The sequence below is a fragment of the Nicotiana tabacum genome, chromosome 21 (assembly GCF_000715075.1).
Source record: "Nicotiana tabacum cultivar K326 chromosome 21, ASM71507v2, whole genome shotgun sequence".
Taxonomy (NCBI): Eukaryota; Viridiplantae; Streptophyta; class Magnoliopsida; order Solanales; family Solanaceae; genus Nicotiana; species Nicotiana tabacum.
The window spans coordinates 76,925,809-76,945,062 of record NC_134100.1 but is presented as its reverse complement, the minus strand read 5'-3'; the positions used below and the strand labels follow the sequence as shown (position 1 = coordinate 76,945,062).

The window sequence follows — 19,254 nt, the reverse complement described above, 5'->3', positions numbered from 1 at the left end:
GATGCCCAACTTGCCTCACACAACACATCGATCCGCAACTTAGAAGTTGAAATGGGGCAAATCTCTCAAGCTCTAAATTCTCATCCTAAGGGGGCACTACCAAGTGATATGGTGGTGGACCCAAAGGGTGAGAACAACAGGGGCAATACCATGGCCGTTACTACAAGAAGTGGAAGAGGTGGGAATGCACCCACCTCAAGTCAATGGCAACTTGTGGATGATGAGCAAGTGGTACAAGAAGAAGAGGTCCCGAACAATGTGGTGCAAGCAAATGATGAAGTGCGGATTGATATTGATGACAATGTGAAAGAGACTCAAGAGGAGGTGAACCCGTCTAGGGAACACATTATTGACATACCGGAGCCGGTAGTGCAAAAGGCTAAGGTACCATTGCCTAAGCGTCCACCTCCATACCCTCAAAGGCTCGCCAAGAAAAATGGCGAGAATCAATTCAAAAAGTTCATTGAAATGATGAAGAATATCTCAATCAATGTTCCCTTAGTTGAAGCCTTGGAACAAATGTCCGGTTATGCAAAGTTTTTGAAGGATCTCGTGACAAAGAAGCGGTCGATGAATTTTGAAACTATCAAAGTCACTCATCAAGTGAGTGCAATTGTGCATTCAATGGTTCCTAAGTTGGAAGATCCTGGTGCTTTCACAATTCCTTGTATCATTAGAAGTGCCGAGTTTTTAAGACTTTGGGAATTAGGCAACCAGGACCCACATCTATGAGATTACAAATAGCCGATCCTACCATGAAGAGACCGTTGGGGGTGATTAAATATGTATTGGTTCGTGTTGATAAATTTATTTTTTCGGCGGATTTTGTCATTCTTGATTGTGAAGTGGATTATGAGGTGCTAATTATTCTTGGAAGACCTTTCCTTGCTATAGGGAAGGCTCTTTTTGATGTGGAAGCTGGAAAACTCACTTTCCGACTGGGTGATTAAAAAGTGGTATTCCATGTGTGCAAATCCTTGCGGCAACCAAATAGCAACGAAGTGTGTTCTTTTGTGGACTTAGTGACCAATGTGATTGTTGATGATACAAGTGCCACGATCAATGTGGGTGATATATTAGAGGCCATCTTACTCAACTTTAATGATGACGAGACGGATGGCTTCATGGAATATGTGAACTCTTTGCAAGGAATGGGGTCGTACAACTATGCACCCCAGAAACTATCCTTGGACCTTGAAAATAGGAAAACTCCTCCAACAAAGCCTTCCATTGAAGAGCCGCCTACCTTGGAGTTGAAGCCATTGCCTCCACTTCTTCGATATGAATTTCTGGCCCTTGTTCTACTTTACCAGTTATTCTTTCCTCTTGTTTGACTAATGTAGAGGTAGACTCTATATTGGTAGTGCTACATAAGAGGAAGAAGGCTATTCGATGGACATTAGCGGATATTTGGATAATAAGCCTCGCATTTTACATACACAAGATCAACTTGGAGGAGGATGCCAAACCATCTATTGAACATCAAAGGAGACTCAATGAGGCTATGCAAGAAGTGGTCAAGAAAGAGATTATCAAGTCGTTGGATGCCGGGGTTATCTACCCCATTTCTGATAGATCGTGAACTTCTCTGGTGTAATGTGTCCCAAATAAGGGAGGCATGACGGTGGTCACCAATGACAAGAATGAGTTGATTCCCACAAGAACGGTGACCGGGTGGAGTGTGTGTATGGACTATCGCAAGCTTAACAAAGTCACAAGGAAGGATCATTTTCCACTTCCCTTCCTTGACCAAAATGCTTGATAGGTTGGTCGGCCATGCTTTCTATTGATTTCTAGATGGATATTTGGGGTACAACTAAATTCTTATTGCTCCGAAAGATCAAGAGAAAATAACCTTTACATGTCCCTATGGTACTTTCGCATTCAAGCGGATAACATTTGATTTATGTAATGCACCGACGACTTTTCAAAGGTGTATGATGGCTATCTTCACGGACATGGTGGAGGACTACCTTGAGGTTTTCATGGATGACTTCTCGGTAGTTAGGGATTCCTTTGATGATTGCTTGGCAAATTTGGATAAAGTATTGGCAAGATGTGAAGAAATAAATTTGGTGCTAAATTGGGAAAAGTGTCATTTCATGGTCGAGGAAGGCATTGTCCTTGGACACAAGATCTCAAAGAATGGCATTGAAGTTGACAAGGAAAAAATTGAGGTGATTTTTAAACTTCCACCTCCAACTTCGGTGAAAGGCGTGTGGAGTTTATTAGGCCACCCGGGGGTTTACCTGCATTTTATCAAGGATTTCTCTAAAGTGGTGAACCCATTGTGCAAGCTTCTAGAGAAAGACGCTAAGTTTTACTTCAATTATGATTGCATGAGAGCCTTTGAATTGTTAAAGTTCAAGTTGACAATCACTCCCATTATCACCGCTCCTAATTGGAGTATGCCGTTTGAGCTCATGTGCGATGCTAGTGACATAGCGGTTGGAGTTGTTTTGGGGCAACATATCAACAAAATATTTCATCTGGTCTACTATGCTAGTAAGACCATGAATGGTGCCCAAGTCAACTACACCGTTACGGAGAAAGAGCTCTTTTCCATTGTGTTTGCAATTGAGAAGTTCTGCACGTACTTGATGGGTGCGAAAGTTATTGTCCACACGAATCATGCGGCACTTAGTTATCTTATGAGCAAGAAAGATTCTAAAGCTCTGTTGATAAAATGAGTGATTTTGTTGCAAGAGTTTGATATTGACATCCAAGATCGAAGAGGGAGTGAAAATCAAGTGGCGGACCACTTGTCTCATTTGGAGGAGGCGGGGAGGCCACATGATGGCCTTGAAATCAATGACTCATTCCCCGAAGAGCAACTCTTGGCTATTTCAATGAAGAAGGTGCCATGGTTTGCGGATCTAACAAACTTCTTTATGTGTGGAATTATCCCGGATGAGTTCTCTTCAAATCAAAGGAAGAAGCTCAAACGGGATTGTCAAGATTTTTATTGGGATGAGCCATACCTTTTCTGGATTGGTACAAATGAGGTAATTAGAAGATGTGTACCGAAAGAAGAGCAAAGTGATATTATTGGGGCTTGTCATTCTTCTCCATATGGTGGTCACCATAGTAGAGCAAGAACGGCAGCCAAAGTGCTAAGTTGCGATTTCTATTGGCCCACTCTTTACAAGGATGCACATGATTTCGTGAAAAGAAGTGATGAATGTCAATGGGGCGGTGGAATCTCGAAGAAGAATGAAATGCTTCCCACTACTATTTTGGAGATTGATACCTTTGATGTGTGGGGTATTGACTTCATGGGTCATTTTGTGAGTTCTTGTGAAAATACCTACATCTTGGTCGCAGTTGATTATGTGTCTAAATGGGTTGAGGCCATTGCTCTACCCAACAACGAAGCGAAGAGTGTGGTGGCGTTCTTGAAGAAGAATATTTTCACAAGGTTTGGTACTCCGCGGGATATCATAAGCGATGTGGGGTCGCATTTTTGCAACAAGGCTTTTGACACTTTACTTAGCAAGTATGATGTTACTCGTAAAGTTACGACTCCCTATTATACACAAACTAGCGGTCAAGTGGAAGTCTCCAATCGGGAGATAAAAAGTATCTTGTCCAAAACAGTGAATGTTAACCAAACGGATTGGTCAAAGAAGCTTGATGATGCAATATGTGTGTGTGTGTGTGTGTGTGTGTGTGTGTGTGTGTGTGTGTGTTTGACCATTTTGACCAATAATACCGACCGATTTCGATATACCAATAAAAATAAAATGTGATTTGCTTAACTGATATATGTGTGTGTCTATATATGTGTATGTATGTGTATGCATATAAATAGATATTCAATTTAGGATGTTATATATATGTAGATTGTAAGTAACAATAATCTATAAGTGTTTGACCATTTTGACCACTAGTACCGTCCGATTTATATATATAACTTATTAAAAATAATTAAATATTTAGTGCTATAAGTTGTAGTTCTATATTAAAACTTAAGTTTTAGCAACAACAACATATACAAATATAAATATATATATATATATATATATATATATATATATATATATATATATACACACACACACACACACATATATACATACACACCTGAACACAGTTTAAATACACTCACGCACACCACACACGCATATATATATGTGTGTGCGCATAAGTGTTTGACCATTTTGACCCCTAATACCGACCGATTTCGGTCAGTAACTTATTTAAAAACAAAATGTATAGTGCTATAAGATGTAGTGTTATATTAAAACATAAGTTGTAACAATAACAACATATACTTGGTCGAATCACACAATTTGAGAATATATATATATATATATAGTGTATGTGCGCGCGCGTGTGTACTGTGGCATGAGTGTGTGCGCATATGTATGTGTGTGTATGTATATAAATAAATAAATAAATATACAATTTACTATTTTCGACCGATATCGATCGAAAAATTTATAATTATATGATAAATAATTATTTATTATTAAATAAAACAATTGACGTAGGGCGAAAAAAATTAAATTAAATATTCCGACCGACATCGGTCGGTATTCTATATTTTTTTTTATTAATTATTATTTTTGTAGATAGTATGCAAGTCTGACTAGTCTTTGGTCAAAGATTGACTATTTTCGGAACGAAGGTGGTCAAAAAATTAATTTATTTTTGTGGGACCACATAAACTATCACGACCCAAAATTTCCACCTTCGGGACCGTGATGGCGCCTAACATTTTACTTGCTAGGCAAGCCAACGTTAGAATAATCTTAACCATTTTAAAACAAATTAAATTAAACGGAAGTCAATTACAGAAATAAAGTGTGGAAGACCATAACTACCGAATCATCAAAATACATCCCCGAATCTGATGTCACAAGTGCACGAGCTACTAGAATAATACAAATAAAGGTATGAATAAAATTCAAGCTGTTTGAAAGATAATACACAGCTAAGATAAGATAGAAGGGGACTTCAAAACTGTGGACGTTGTGCAGTTATACCTCAAGTCTCGTCTGGGTAGCTGAATCCGAGCAAGTCTATGGTACGCCATTGGGACCAACTCCAAAATCTGCACAAAAAGTGCAGAGTGTAGTATGAGTACAACCGACCCCATATACTCCATAAGTGTCGAGCCTAACCTCGACGAAATAGTGACGAGACTATGACATGACACGTACGCAAACAACTTGTACAAGTATATACAAATATGAAGCAACAATAGCACAATAAATAATAATTTATAAATTTGGGAGGGAACATGGGGGATGATATAGTAATTTTAGCAGAAGAAGTGTCACGTAGCAGCCAATTAATTCATCAACAATAAAATGAGCAACTGATAATATGAAATAGCATGGCACCTCCCTTCGTGCTTTCACTCTCATCCTTCCTATAAATTTATAAATAAATAATAAGATTAGCACGACATCTCCCTTCGTGCTTTAACTCTCTTCTGGCATGGCATCACTCTTCGTGCTTTAACTCTCTTCTAGCACGGCATCACCCTTCGTGCTTTTACACTCTTTGAAAATGGCACGGCATCACCCTTCGTGCTTTTACACTCTTCCTTACCATGAAAATAATAATATAAATTCGAAAGAGTATTTAAATGCGGGGATATATACTTATCAATCAATCTAATACCAGAATACCGACTTCACCTTCTAAAATATTCAACAATAATTAAACTAGCAATAATTTCATGAAAAATGATCAAATAAACAATAATAACTTAAGCATGAATATCTTAATAAAATAGGTAATTATTCACAATAAATAAATTTTACCCGCATGTTTTGACTCAATCACAACGCAAAGTACTCGTCACCTCACATATACATTGTACTCGCACATTTAATCACATAGCAAATAGACAAATAAGTCCTACTCCTTCAAGTCAAGGTTAACCATGACACTTCTCTCGATTTGCAACCAACTCAAGATTCCAATAAACCTTTGCCTCGCGAATTGGTGTCCGAAAGATTCAAATCTAGTCACAAACAATTCAATATACTCAACACGATTCGTAGGAAATTAATTCATCATGGAATTTCTAATTTTCTGAATTAAATTCCGAAATTCATCTCAAAAATCAATAGTGGGATTCACGTCTCGAATCTCGAAAAAACTTACGAAATCCAAATACCCGTTCTGAGACGAGTCCAATCATACAAAAATTATCAAATTCCGATGTCAAATGGACCTTCAAATCCTAAATTTTCGTTTTTGGAAAGTTTTACAAAAATTTCAATTTCTTCCATCTAAATCTGAAATAAACGATGAATATAAGCATGGATTTATGAAATATAATCACTTTCGGGTATAGAACACTTACCCAAGTCGAAGTCGTGAAAACCCCCTTTGAAATCGTCCAAATTCGAGACTCAAAACTCAAAAAATGAGTAAAAATGGCTAACTCTCATTTTTATGAGTTCTGTCCAGGCTTTTTCGCATCTGCGAGCATAAGTGCCGCATCTGTGAGAAAAATCTCGCATTTGCAAAGTGAGGCTGCCAGGCCAAATTCCGCATCTGCGAACTTCAACGTCGCACCTGCGACATCGCAGAAGCGACCAAACGACCGCAGAAGCGCTTGGGCCTTCGCAGAAGCGGTCGCGCATCTGCGCCTCCTTCTTCGTAGGTGTGAAACACCAGAACCAGACCTGCATATTTTTATAAAAATGATCTGAAACATGTCCGAAACTCACCTGAGCCACTCGGGACCTTGTCCAATTATACCAACCAGTACCGTAACATAATACGGACTTACTCGGGGTCTCAAATCACATCTATCAACGCTAAAACCACGAATCATACCCCAATTCAAGCTTGAGGAACTTAAAAAATTTTAACTTTTACATTTGATGCCGAAACCTATCAAATCAAGTCCGATTGACCTCAAATTTTGTACACAAGTCATAAATGACATAACGGACCTATAAAAAAATTTTATAACTGGATTCCGACCCCGATATCAATAAAAGCCAATTTGTGGTCAAACTTTAGAATCTATAAGCTTTCAAACTTCCAATTTTTAACAAATGGCGATAACTCAAATTAGGGACCTCCAAATTAAATTCTAGGCATACGCCCAAGTCCCAAATCACGATACGGACTTACCGGAACTGTCAAAGTACTTATCCGGGTCTGTTTGCTCAAAATATTGAGCGAAGTCAACTCAAATAAGTTTTAAAGCACTATTTCACATTTTAATCAATTTTTCATATAAAAACTTTTTGAAAAATTTACGAACTGCGCACGCAAGTCGAGAAAAGCTAAATGGTGCTGTTTGAGGTTTAAGAACACAAAAATAATTATTAAATTTAAAGATGACCTATCGGGTCATCACATAAACCGACCGATATCGGTCGGTATTTTTATTTACAATTTTTTATTTGATTTTTTTGACCATTTTACTTTGTTTCAGACCAATTTCGATCGGTATTTATTTCCGACCGAAAGTCAGTTGGAATGCCTTGGATGAAATTTGCCAATTTTCTAGTAGTGATAATTGGAGTTTGCTGGAAATTAATATTCAGCTTATTAGTATATTAGTTTCTATGTACGTATTTCATACGTAACAACCCAACAAAGAGGAGAAAGATGAAATTAAATAAAACAGTAAAGTAAGTACAATACAATAGACACGACTAAAAATAAACATTGTTAAATTCATGCAACTTATATCTTATAAAATATCACTTGTTTAGCTAATTCATACCATATAGGAGTTTGTTTTATTATCACTATTGCATTTTAATTATTTATATAAACAACGCGGGTAAGGAAGATTGTGGTGTGCATTCATTTACAGATTGGATTATAAGAACTTGTGTTTTGTTGTAGCTTTCTACTATAGGAATGATCAGAGAAGCTTTTAGTCTTTTAAATATATAATAAATTTATAAATAACATGACAACAAACATGTGTGATGAAAAGCCATCTTGCGTTAAAATATTCTAGTATGTATTACTATCATCTTTTATAGAGTCAAAATAAGAAGGATTTTACTTTCACAAAATAATTTGACAATCGATATCTCATCTAGTTGATTGACATATTTATTTTTTCTAGTTATTATAGTTGTTGCCATAATGTATTTTGGAGAACTTATATTTTTATTTAGTGATGAAAATTATTAAAAAAATCTAGCACTACCATGACTGCTGTAATTGACAACCAATTATTTTGAAAGGAGGCCAAATCTCTTATTATACGCTCTTCCATATTTGTCATGAATGCTGAATCTTTTTTATTTGATGCTAGAAGTATTCTTTTTACCATACCTCTATTTACAATCTTCGTTATTGTCGATTTTGGAACTACTTATAACACTTGATGAAATTTACCTCCAAATCTTATTACTTTTCACCAAACGATACATCAATACTCATTATACCTCCAAAGCTTTTGTTAATATTTCGATTGACTGACACTTAACCATAGATGCTTATGTTCCTGTTTAGAGGAATCAATACTTAAGCTTTATACCAAAACCATTAACTATTTCAGGACAAAACTAAAAACACGTGCATCTTGGAAAAGATCCAAAAGAGATATAAAGAATGCGAATTAGGAGTAACGATTAAACAATATAATAGTTAAGCCAAGCGGAAAAGATTTAAACATAAGCGAAGTGGAAGAAATAATACATTTTGATACAGAATTTTGTTATGGAGTAATATACTTCTCAAAAAGCTTATGATGGAGAATACAAAATAGTGGCTTCTTTTATAGAAGTGCTTGAGTCTTTTTTCCTAATGGATGGATTCAGTAATATAATAAGTTCTCAAATTATTAAATCTGTAATAGGAATGGATTCCTAGAGTTATTGGTATTAGTTTAGGATTTGGACAATATAAGTAGAGGTTGTCAAATATATGAATTTTAGGAAGTATAACGTGTTCCTAGGAGGAATTGATATTATGTTTAGGGACAACTGGATGTATTCATGTATTTGTCCTATGGCTAATAGGATTAGAGGACCGACGTTGGAATTCCGGTTATGACCTTTCCTTAAAAGTTATTATATTTAAATTTTAAGGCTATTTTGGTAAACCAATATTATATTCATGCTTTTATAATAATATAAATAGATATAGATTAGTGCCGCTAGAATATTTGCGCAATCTGAATGTTGTTAGTGTTTTTTATTTAGTTTTGAGGTCTAGTTCTAGAGTCCAGATGCACTAGCAATTATAAATTGCTTATACTGGCTGAGTAAAAATATTTCCATTTCGACCGAAAAAAATAAATTGAACCAATCAATTTATATTCAGTACTTTTGGATGTTGCTAGAAAATTTCAGTCACAGAAGCATTATTATAACTCATTTCTAAGCCCAAATTATTTCCTGATCAAGTCGATCTAAATCGAGAACTAAGGATCGCAAAACTCAAATCTACAAGCTTCGCACACAAATAGCCTTCAAAATAAAAGAAATGAGAGAACAATATGTAAAAATATGCAAAATCTGATCAAAGCAACGATACCAAGAAGGATTGAACCTTGGATCACAGTTCTAAACTTTAGTTGCTCTAACAGCATGTACTCTTTCTGTTTTAAGTTATACTTTTTTCTTTGTTTGTACTAAAAGAATGTTCGTTTTATATTGAAAAGTAATTTAACTTTAAAATTATTCTTTTACTAGTAGTGAGATGATTTATGGTCAAATTTAAGAAAATAATAGGCAAGACATGGAGAATAACTTGTGTGTTATTCCAGCACGTGGGAGGTATATATACATATGCAAGGAACTCTAGTTAAAAAAAGCTAAGTAAGAAAAGAATCAAAAGAAATCTTATATATCCTTAGACTATGCACATTACCCTAAAGATGACTACATTCATTCTGTAAACATAAATCTTTAAATCAATAAACTAACATTCAATTTATATTAAAAAAAGATTTATATGTGTTTGATGGTAGGCGGCGAGTCAAAAAAGAAAAAGAAAAAAAGGAAAAAACAAAAACAAAAAGAAGATGCGAAAGGCAAGTGACAACTTTGTGGAGTACCGTGGCTGTGCTTCTCATTTTACTTTCACGAAACCAAAACAAATACCAATGCCATATAAAGCAACCCCCCACTTTCCCAAATCTACAGGTGGGATTTCTGTTTTCTGAAATTTTTTCTCCATCTGGGTCTGATCCAAATTTATTGGAATTGTCATCAAATGGATAATAATGAGAAATACTCGGAGGAGTTAAATGTGGCCGTCAGGGTTGTGCATATGGCATGTGCTCTCTGTCAAAAGGTGCAAAAGAGTTTGCTCTCTGCCACTTTTGATGATGATGTTAAGTCCAAGGATGACGATTCTCTTGTTACTGTTGCAGGTGCTTTTTTGTTTTTTCTTCATTTTTCTCGTATTGGGTTTCTGCAGAATGCTTTTGTGTTAATTTTTTTTTTTTTTTTGGTTATAATGGGGGTTTGAACCCCTTCCCCGGCCCCAAAGGAAGTAATGATTTTGGTTTTTAATGCGAAACTCTTTGAGCTAGACTCTACTGCTCATTTGTTTCACTGGAAATTTAGCAGCTTTCTTTAGGTGTTGAAAGCACACCCTGGAATATGGCATTTTCTTTTTATTGCTTTCTCATGTACTGGGAGCTAGAAGTAGGATTGAAGTTATAGTGGGAAAAGGGTGTTAATGCCGAAATTTGAGTCGTCAGTTGAATTGGACGCGCAATTGGGCCATTGTCCATTAAGGGATAGACGTAATGTTTGTCTTGTCAACCGATATTATCCGATGCATAGTAGGCTACACGGATAATTATGCAGAGTGAGCGAACAAAGTCCACATTGAAAGTTGATAAGAAAACAAAACTACATATAAGGTGTAGGCAAACTCTTACTACTAAATAGTTTAGAAAAATCATGCGGGCTTGACCCAAAGCGGATAATATCTATCATTTCTGGCCTGCTAGCCCAACTAGTGGTATCATTTCTGGCCTGCTAGCCCAACTAGTGGTATTAGAGCTGATGGTTCTGTGAAACGAGTATAAAGATGACATAGTGATGCATAAAACGACCTGGCTTGACATATTTGCCCATCTACGAGCCGATTTACTACTTTTACTGTTATGTGGATATGCACACAAAAGAAGAAGCTTGTGGGCTTTGGTGACCATAAACACTCAGATGATGGATGACACACATCGACTCTCCATATAAGTCCATAAATCTTGGTGATGGTCCATGCGGTACTCTTAGTAGTGTGAGGCTCTTTGTGGGAACCGTGTGAGCTTGATCCAAAGCGGACAATATAATACCATGTTAAGAGTATCTTAGCCTGACATATTCTGCTTGAAGCTTGTAATTACTTTTATACAAGCCAAGAAATTACTGCATTTGATTATGTCTTTTAGCACAATGAAGACCTGGTCAACAAAGCCTATGCAGGGATTACGTAGAGATTGTTGGCCTATTGTCATAATTCGGACTTGTATATGTGTTCGGCCAGTTGGGTCTTGGAATGTGGTTGTTTAAAGGGCTTTACCTCTATTCCCAAATTAATATTTTTTCCTTATTATTTTTAAGTGGTATCCGCCTATTTTATATATTAAATACTCCCTCCGTTTCAATTTACGTGAACCTATTTCCTTTTTAGTCCGTGTAAAAAAGAATGACCTCTTTCCCTATTTGGAAACAATTTACTTTTATGCAATGATTTATAGCCACACAAAATATATGTGCCTCATTTTACACCACAAATTCAAAAGTCTTCTCTCTTTTCTTAAACTCCGTGTCCAATTAAATGGGTTCACATAAATTGAAACGGATAAAGTATATAATAAGTGTACATAAAAGTACACATTTTTTCTAGTTAATAGTTTTTGCCTTTTTCAAATGTAATGGTTATACATTTAAGTTCGACTGAGCACAAAGAAATCTTGAGTTCAAATCTTGCAGTTACTCATTACAAAAAGAAAATTTCACGTGTAATGCCATCTACAACACGATCCATTAACGTGCAATAGGAGTTGGCTGAATGTGTCACAAGCCATGCCGCTTCCATAGATCGTACCTTGTTTTTATGGATAGAACTCATGACATGATTGGATAGTCTGTTGAGTCTGTTAAGACTTCTTGTATAAATAGCACATATTGCACTACGATGGATATAATGCAATCATCACAGAACCAGTCAATCAACTTCAGTTCAATTATCCTTTGTCTTTCAGTCTTGTACTTGCATTATTTACAGCATGCCTTATACTACTTTTGTCGCTTCTACCTTAGCCAAATGTTGTCTAGTCCGCTTTCCAGGGACAGATTTAACTTGTGACTCCTTAGCCAGGACGCTTTCTTGAATAAGTTTGGGAACCTCCATAGGAGAAGCAAAGTTCCCTTCTCTACGTCAATCATCTGATTACAAATGAGAATCATGTGGAAACGAAGGGTTGGCTACTTCTAAATTTTGACGCAACAAAGAGAAAGTAAGAAGTAGCACAAGAATGAGATAAGAAACAGAAGAAGCTTTGATTCAATACTCATTACTCTGAGATAATTTTGACTTTACGTTCCGTGTATTTATATGTCCCCTTATACTAGCTTAACCACATGAGCTACATTGCTGTTGGTCTGATAAAATTTAATGTATCTTTGTCCGGTGACGATGTTCTTAATTTGTTGAAGGAGAGACTTCTTTTTCAGAGGCAAATACATGCTTTAAAATAGTTGGAAAGTGGAAACGGACCTCAGATTGGTTAAAGTTATATCCTTAGATAATATAAAAGATTGCCTATTCTTTTTTCATTAACTACAGAGATGTGGGTTTCACGTGGAAATTGAAAATGCTTGGATGGTCAGATAATTGACAGTATTGTTAGTTCGACATGGGAACTGTTGGTCAGTTTCAACATGTTTGGTTTAGGGGTCTAACAGAAGAAGCTTTGATTCTCTGTTGTTTTTTTAATTATTATATAAAGGTGGTTTTCGGGGAGCTGGCGCACACCTCTATTGTTCACCAGGTAATCATTACCTCCCACCAGCACAAATAGTGAGTAACTGTACCTATGAAAACTTAGGCAGATGAAAAAGAATCACTTAGACTTTTTTGCCTCTACTGGGATCTGAACCTTGTCTCCTGTGGTTTCATTTCACTTCATTGACCGCTGTACCACACCATTGGGATTCTTACCAGACACAAAAACTTCACTCGACAAAAGCTTCAGTCTGTTGTCTTCTGCTCTATACTTATTAACTGATCTTTATGCTTAAAAATTACTTTAAGTTCAGTGACATTGCATGTCTAAGATCAAAAGATTCAAAGTGTATTTTTGGTATGTTATACACACTTAAGTTTAAGATTACAAGATTCAAAAGTCTTTTTTACAATCTTAACCTTTGTGCCTAGTCAAACTAAAACACATGAAATGAAACAGAGTAGCTTTTTTCTTTTTCTTTCACTGAATAGAAGAAATTCAGATGCTTTAGTTTTTATTTTGGCTGCTTAATAATTTAATTTTGGATGATTTTCCAGTAAAACTACTCCGGCGTCTGATGTCTCTCGATTATGACTTTGTAGGAGAGCGAAACAGCATCTCTAGATTGTTTGCTCAGGCTTTCTAGAGTTGTTACTGGATTTTGATAGTGTTTAACAGAAACCTGACACCTATAACGTGTATATTTGTCTGGATTGTTTGTTTCTACTCCTTAACATATTCAACGTGGAAGTTCTCTTACTGTTTCTACCTGCAATTCTGCATTAATATTTTCAAATGTTCACTTTTTATAGAATATCCATAGATTGCCTCCATGTCTGCTAAGTGTTTTCCTCGATTTGTTTGTACGGATAGATTGGAGTGTGCAAGCAACTGTAAGCTGGATCCTTTCAGATGCTTTTGGCAGAGAAAATGTCTCCATAATAGCTGAAGAAGACGTGCAAACTCTCTCCAAATCTGACTCAGCAGGTCTGTTGGGTAAAGTTATTAGCACGGTCAACGAATGCTTAGCAGAAGCTTCCAAATATGGCCTAAAAAGTCCTGATGAAGCCCTGGGGCCTTCAGAAGTTCTTGGGGCTATTAGTCGCTGCAGTTCAAGTGGCGGTCCTGTCGGTAGGCATTGGGTTCTTGACCCGGTTGATGGAACATTGGGGTTTGTGCGTGGAGGTCAATATGCTGTGGCACTAGCATTGATTGATAATGGAGAAGTTGTAATGGGAGTGCTAGGTTGTCCTAATTACCATGTGAAGAGGGACCGGCTTAATAACCAGAAGCAAAATCATATCGCATCAGATATTTCAATGCACTCATCTCATGTGTTGGAAGTAGGATGTGTGATGTACACAAGGAAAGGTACTGGTGAAGCTTGGGTGCAGCCACTGGTTTATGGCGATAGGAAATTTGAGTGGCCAAATTTTGCAAAACAAATTCATGTCTCTTCAATTGATGATGCCGCATTGGCAACTTTTTGTGAGCCAGTCGAGAGAGCCAATTCAAATCACAGCTTCATCGCTGGACTTGCTTGCTCTGTTGGGCTTAGGTTTGTTGACAATCTGTCTCCTGTAAACTATTGCCTGTTTAGAGCCAGTCTCCAAGAATTCACTTAGTTTCCAAAAGTTAAATTTGCAGGTTGACTAGGTCTTTCATTAACTGCAATACTAAGTTCCTTCCGTCTTCATAGACTTGTTCCCAATGTGTTTTTGGGTCAACACATTACCCTTGTTTATAAGAAAAATATGTTAATATGTTACTCAAGAAGAAAAATAAATACATGTTGATATATTATTTAAGCTTTGTGTGAATAGTGTTTTCTAACATTTTAATATCAACTGGCAGAAATAAGCCCCTCCGTGTCTATAGCATGGTAAAATATGCGGCCATAGCACAGGGAGATGCTGAAATTTTCATGAAATTTGCAAGAGCTGGTTACAAAGAGAAGATTTGGGACCACGCAGCTGGTGTTCTCCTTGTACAAGAGGCTGGCGGTGTTGTAACCGATGCAGGAGGGCGCTCACTTGATTTTTCTAGAGGGATATACTTGGAAGGTCTTGATAGGGGAATAGTTGTTTGCTCCGGCGTTAAGCTGCATGAGAAACTAATTGGAGCTGTTTATGCCAGCTGGGATTCCTCTAATCTATGAGCCTCTCTTATCTGCTAGACAGTTGGTGATGGAATCCTATTTTATTACGTGCTTCCAGGTAAAGTCCTTTTCTATAATTTAGCGTCTCACTGGATTGCATCTGCTTCTCTAAATTAAATTTCATAAAACCAAAGATCTCAGATTGCCAATGCCCAACCTGAGTTTAGATTCCTACTTGTAGTCTCATTATTGGGAAATTTTATGACTGCAGGTGGTAAACTTTTGTACTATTCACATTTGAATTTAGAAGTGGTAATATTTCAGGTGACAAACCTTTGCAAATGGAGTTCGCTTTTGCAATGGTTCATGAAGATCTGTGTTTTCTCTGGGATGATATTCTATAAAATTGCGGACTGGTTTATTAAAGAAACAGGTAAATCTGAGGCTAATGTTGCAGAGAAATGTTTCCTAAATGGCTGGTTGATTTACCAAGAAGCAGATAAAACTGTAGTTACTATTGCAGAGAAGAGTTTGCTTGTCGTTCTGGGACTGTGGAGGCGAAACTTCATGCTTCAACGACCAAGTTAAAAGTACATATATGTTCCGCGCTTCTGCCCCCTCCCTTAAAAAAGATGCAAGAGGACTGATGCTGGCTTCTGATACTATTGGTAGATATCTCAGTTTTAAAATGGATTGGAATGTCCAGTGACTCAATTTGACTCGTGGGAGATGTTTACCATACAATAATCCTTTAATGTATTCTATTGATATACAAATACTTTAATTTTATTACCAAACTACAAATTGAAACTTGTATCATTCAAGAACGCCTTTAGAGCTTTATTCGATTGAAAGTCAGAGGCTCCTCAAAATTTTTATCTCCTCCCATGTCCCATGGTTTTAGGATGTTCAAGACCAACCATATTTACAAACCTATTTTAGTAAATGAGTTGAATACTTCTTTTGTTCAAATCCCAGTTGGTCCAGTTGTCACAGAAAGCTGAAGTTTTATTGTGTCTAGAGAAATAATAGGCACTGAGGACACAGAAGTTGTAAAAGTCTTTTGGTGGATGAATCGAGAGAGGCCCCGTTGATCTTGTGTTGTAAATAGAGTTCGCCTGTGAGTTTTGAATATTATGGCTTCATGCCATGCTGACCGAAAATTAATAGACATATTTTCTTACTGTGGTGTCCAGACCAGTTTTCTAGCATCTCGACTAACCTGTTTGACAGACTGTTACTCGAGAGGCCTGTTACCTTCCAGAAGCACAAGTGTTGGGTAAATTTATCTCAATATTGTAGAAGATAGAGAGAGAACAATATTGTAAATAGAGCTCCATTGTGAGTTTTACATTTTATTATAGCTGCACAACTGCAAAGGTGTCACGACCCAGAATTCTCACCCTCGGGACTGTGATGGCGCTTAACATTTCACTTGCTAGTCAAACCAACGTTAGAATAGTTTCTAGCCATTTTTAACAATTCAAAGTAATTAATAACCAAGAACTGAATAAAGTGAAATATAGTGAGAAAATCATAATAACGATATCTAAATACAATCCCAGATCTGGTGTCACAAGTGCACGAGTGATTAAAATAATATAAATAATGGTCTGAATGAAAGTATAACTGTCTAAAATGAAGTAAACAACTAGAATAAGGTAGAATGGGACTTCAGAGTTGCGAACGCCGAGCAGTTGTACCTCAAGTCTCCGTCAGACAATCAATCCGAGCAATCTACTTACCGCCGCTAGGACTGACTCCAAAATCTACACAAGAAATGCAGAGCGTAGTATGAGTACAACCGACCCCATGTACTCTGTAAGTGTCGAGCCTAACCTCGACGAAGTAGTGACGAGACTAAGGCGGGTCACTTACAATAACATGTACGTAGTATAATAATAATAATAATAATAATAACAAGAAAGAAACACATGAAAAGTAAGGCAGTTAACTTATGAAAATAAACTCAATCCTCGAAAATCAGTAAAACTAGAAACATCAGTCCTCAAAATCTCATGTGAAAGCACTAAAAGCTAACACAATGCACAATGAATACAAAACACAAATCCGTTGCGGCGCGTAACCGGATCCCACCGTACAAATATAATCCTCCCTTATTTCACCATATCAATAACAAGAATAACATATAAAATCCGTTGTGGCACGCAACCCGATCCCACCATATAATCATAATAAATATCACAATCCTCCCTTATTGCACCATATCAAAATCACATATAAAATCCGTTGCGGCGTGCAACCCGATCCCACCATATCAATATCAATCCTCCTTTATTCCATCTATCGCGGCGTGCAACCCGATCCATAAACAAATTCAATAAATGTGATCAACTCAACAACTCAATTCACAAGAATTTCTACGACTAAAGAATATGAAAGCAAAGCAATAAAGAACCCCGTACCAAATCAAGGAATGCTACAATTAATACAAAGCAACAAGACAAAGCCAAATATAGGACAGTTAAGGTGTACAAGTAAGACAATTAAGGAAAATAGCAATTAATCATGAAAGCATGGAAGAAACTAACATTTTAATACCAGAATAATAAGTGACAAATAGCAAATTAAGGCATAGAAAGCAATTAAAGCATGTAATAGTTAAGACATGGAATAAAATAATTAATGAAATACGGAAAAACATGAAAATAATTATTTTGACGGCGTATATGCACTCGTCACCTCGCATATACGCCGCTACACATGTAATTCACATGAAAACAATTATATGTGATTTTGATATGGTGAAATAAGGGGGGATTGTGATATTTAATCTAATTATATGGTGGGATCGGGTTGCGCGCCGCAACGGATTTTATATATTATTCTTGTTATTGATACGGTGAAATAAGAAATGATTGTATTTGTACGGTGGGATCGGGTGTCGCGCCGCAATGGATTTGTGTTTTGTATTCATTGTGCATTGTGTTAGCTTTCAGTGTTTTTACACGAGATTCTGAGGACTTATGTTTCTGGTTTTACTGATTTTCAAGGATTGAGTTTATTTTCATAAGTTAACTGCCTTACTTTTCATGTGTTTCTTTCCTGTTATTATTATTATATTGCGTACAAGTTATTGTAAGTGACCTGCCTTAGCCTCGTCACTACTTCGTCGAGGTTAGGCTCGACACTTACAGAATACATGGGGTCGGTTGTACTCATACTACACTCTGCACTTCTTGTGCAAATTTTGGAGTCGGTCCTAGCTGCGGTCAGTAGATTGCTCGGATTGATTGCCTGACGGAGACTTGAGGTACAACTGCTCGGCGTTCGCAGCCCTGAAGTCCCCTTCTACCTTATTCTAGCTGTTACTTCATTTCAGATAGTTATACTTTCTTTCAGACCATTATTTGTATTATTTTAATCGCTCGTGCAATTGTGACACCAGGTCTGGGATTGTATTTAGATATCGTTGTTGTTATGATTTTCTCACTCTATTTCGGTTTATTCAGTTCTTGGTTATTAATTACTTTGAATTGTTAAAAATGGCTAGAAGCTATTCTAACGTTGGCTTGTCTAGCAAGTAAAATGTTAGGCACTAACACGGTCCCGAGGGTGGGAATTCCGGATCGGTGACAAAAGGGAAGTAAGGAGGCATGTTGACGCAAAATTACTCATATGTTCTTTTACAGTTGTGCCCGAACCAGTTTTCTTGCATCTTGACTTCTTTTTGACGACTGTTGTGTCGAGTGGCCTGTTACAATCTACAAGCACAAGTGTTGTGTAAATTTGTCTGAAGATTGTAGTAGATAGACACACTAAATATTCACAGAAGTTAGAATTTAGAATCCTCAAGTTGTTCCTGTACCTCAACCAGTGTAAAAAAATAGTACGGGCTAACCATTTTTCGGATTGGTAATGAAAAAATAGCCAGCGTTTGCGAAGTCATTGAAAAATAGCCACTCTTTTACTGAAACAGGAAAAGTTCCAGCATAATATGCGGGATTATGGAGCTAGCACATTATAAAATTCCAGCATATTATGTTGGAAGCTTATATGTAAAAAATTCGAACTCTAGCATATATGCTGAAATATTTCCGGATGTTTAACAGTATTTTTGTTCAGATTTTATCTTTATATGAAAAATGACTAAATTTCGATTTTTTTTAAGCTGTGACTATTTTTCAATTAACAATTATAAATCCCGCTATTTTTGAATTTCACCCCAACCAGTCAGTCAGTCCCTTATCAAATACTAATGTATTTTCTCATGAAAATCCTCAGAAAC

The 19,254-nt window shown here is 36.6% G+C and overlaps 1 protein-coding gene across 3 annotated transcripts; it reads left to right on the top strand.

Annotated features, from left to right (window-relative positions):
- The first annotated feature begins 9,986 nt into the window (after window positions 1-9,986).
- LOC107765859 (3',5'-bisphosphate nucleotidase AHL) lies at window positions 9,987-15,877 on the top strand. 3 transcript variants are annotated; one of them, XM_075242256.1, is made up of 5 exons: window positions 9,987-10,318; window positions 13,781-14,465; window positions 14,762-15,123; window positions 15,330-15,438; window positions 15,529-15,877. In XM_075242256.1, the coding sequence occupies exons 1-3, from the start codon at window positions 10,159-10,161 to the stop codon at window positions 15,063-15,065; spliced, it is 1,149 nt and encodes a 382-aa protein (XP_075098357.1). In that variant the 5' UTR covers window positions 9,987-10,158; the 3' UTR covers window positions 15,066-15,123; window positions 15,330-15,438; window positions 15,529-15,877. The 3 variants fall into 3 exon arrangements, with proteins under 3 accessions (XP_075098357.1, XP_075098358.1, XP_016440044.1); XM_075242257.1 differs by having other exon boundaries at window positions 15,277-15,438; XM_016584558.2 differs by having other exon boundaries at window positions 15,330-15,877.
- Window positions 15,878-19,254: the final 3,377 nt, after the last annotated feature.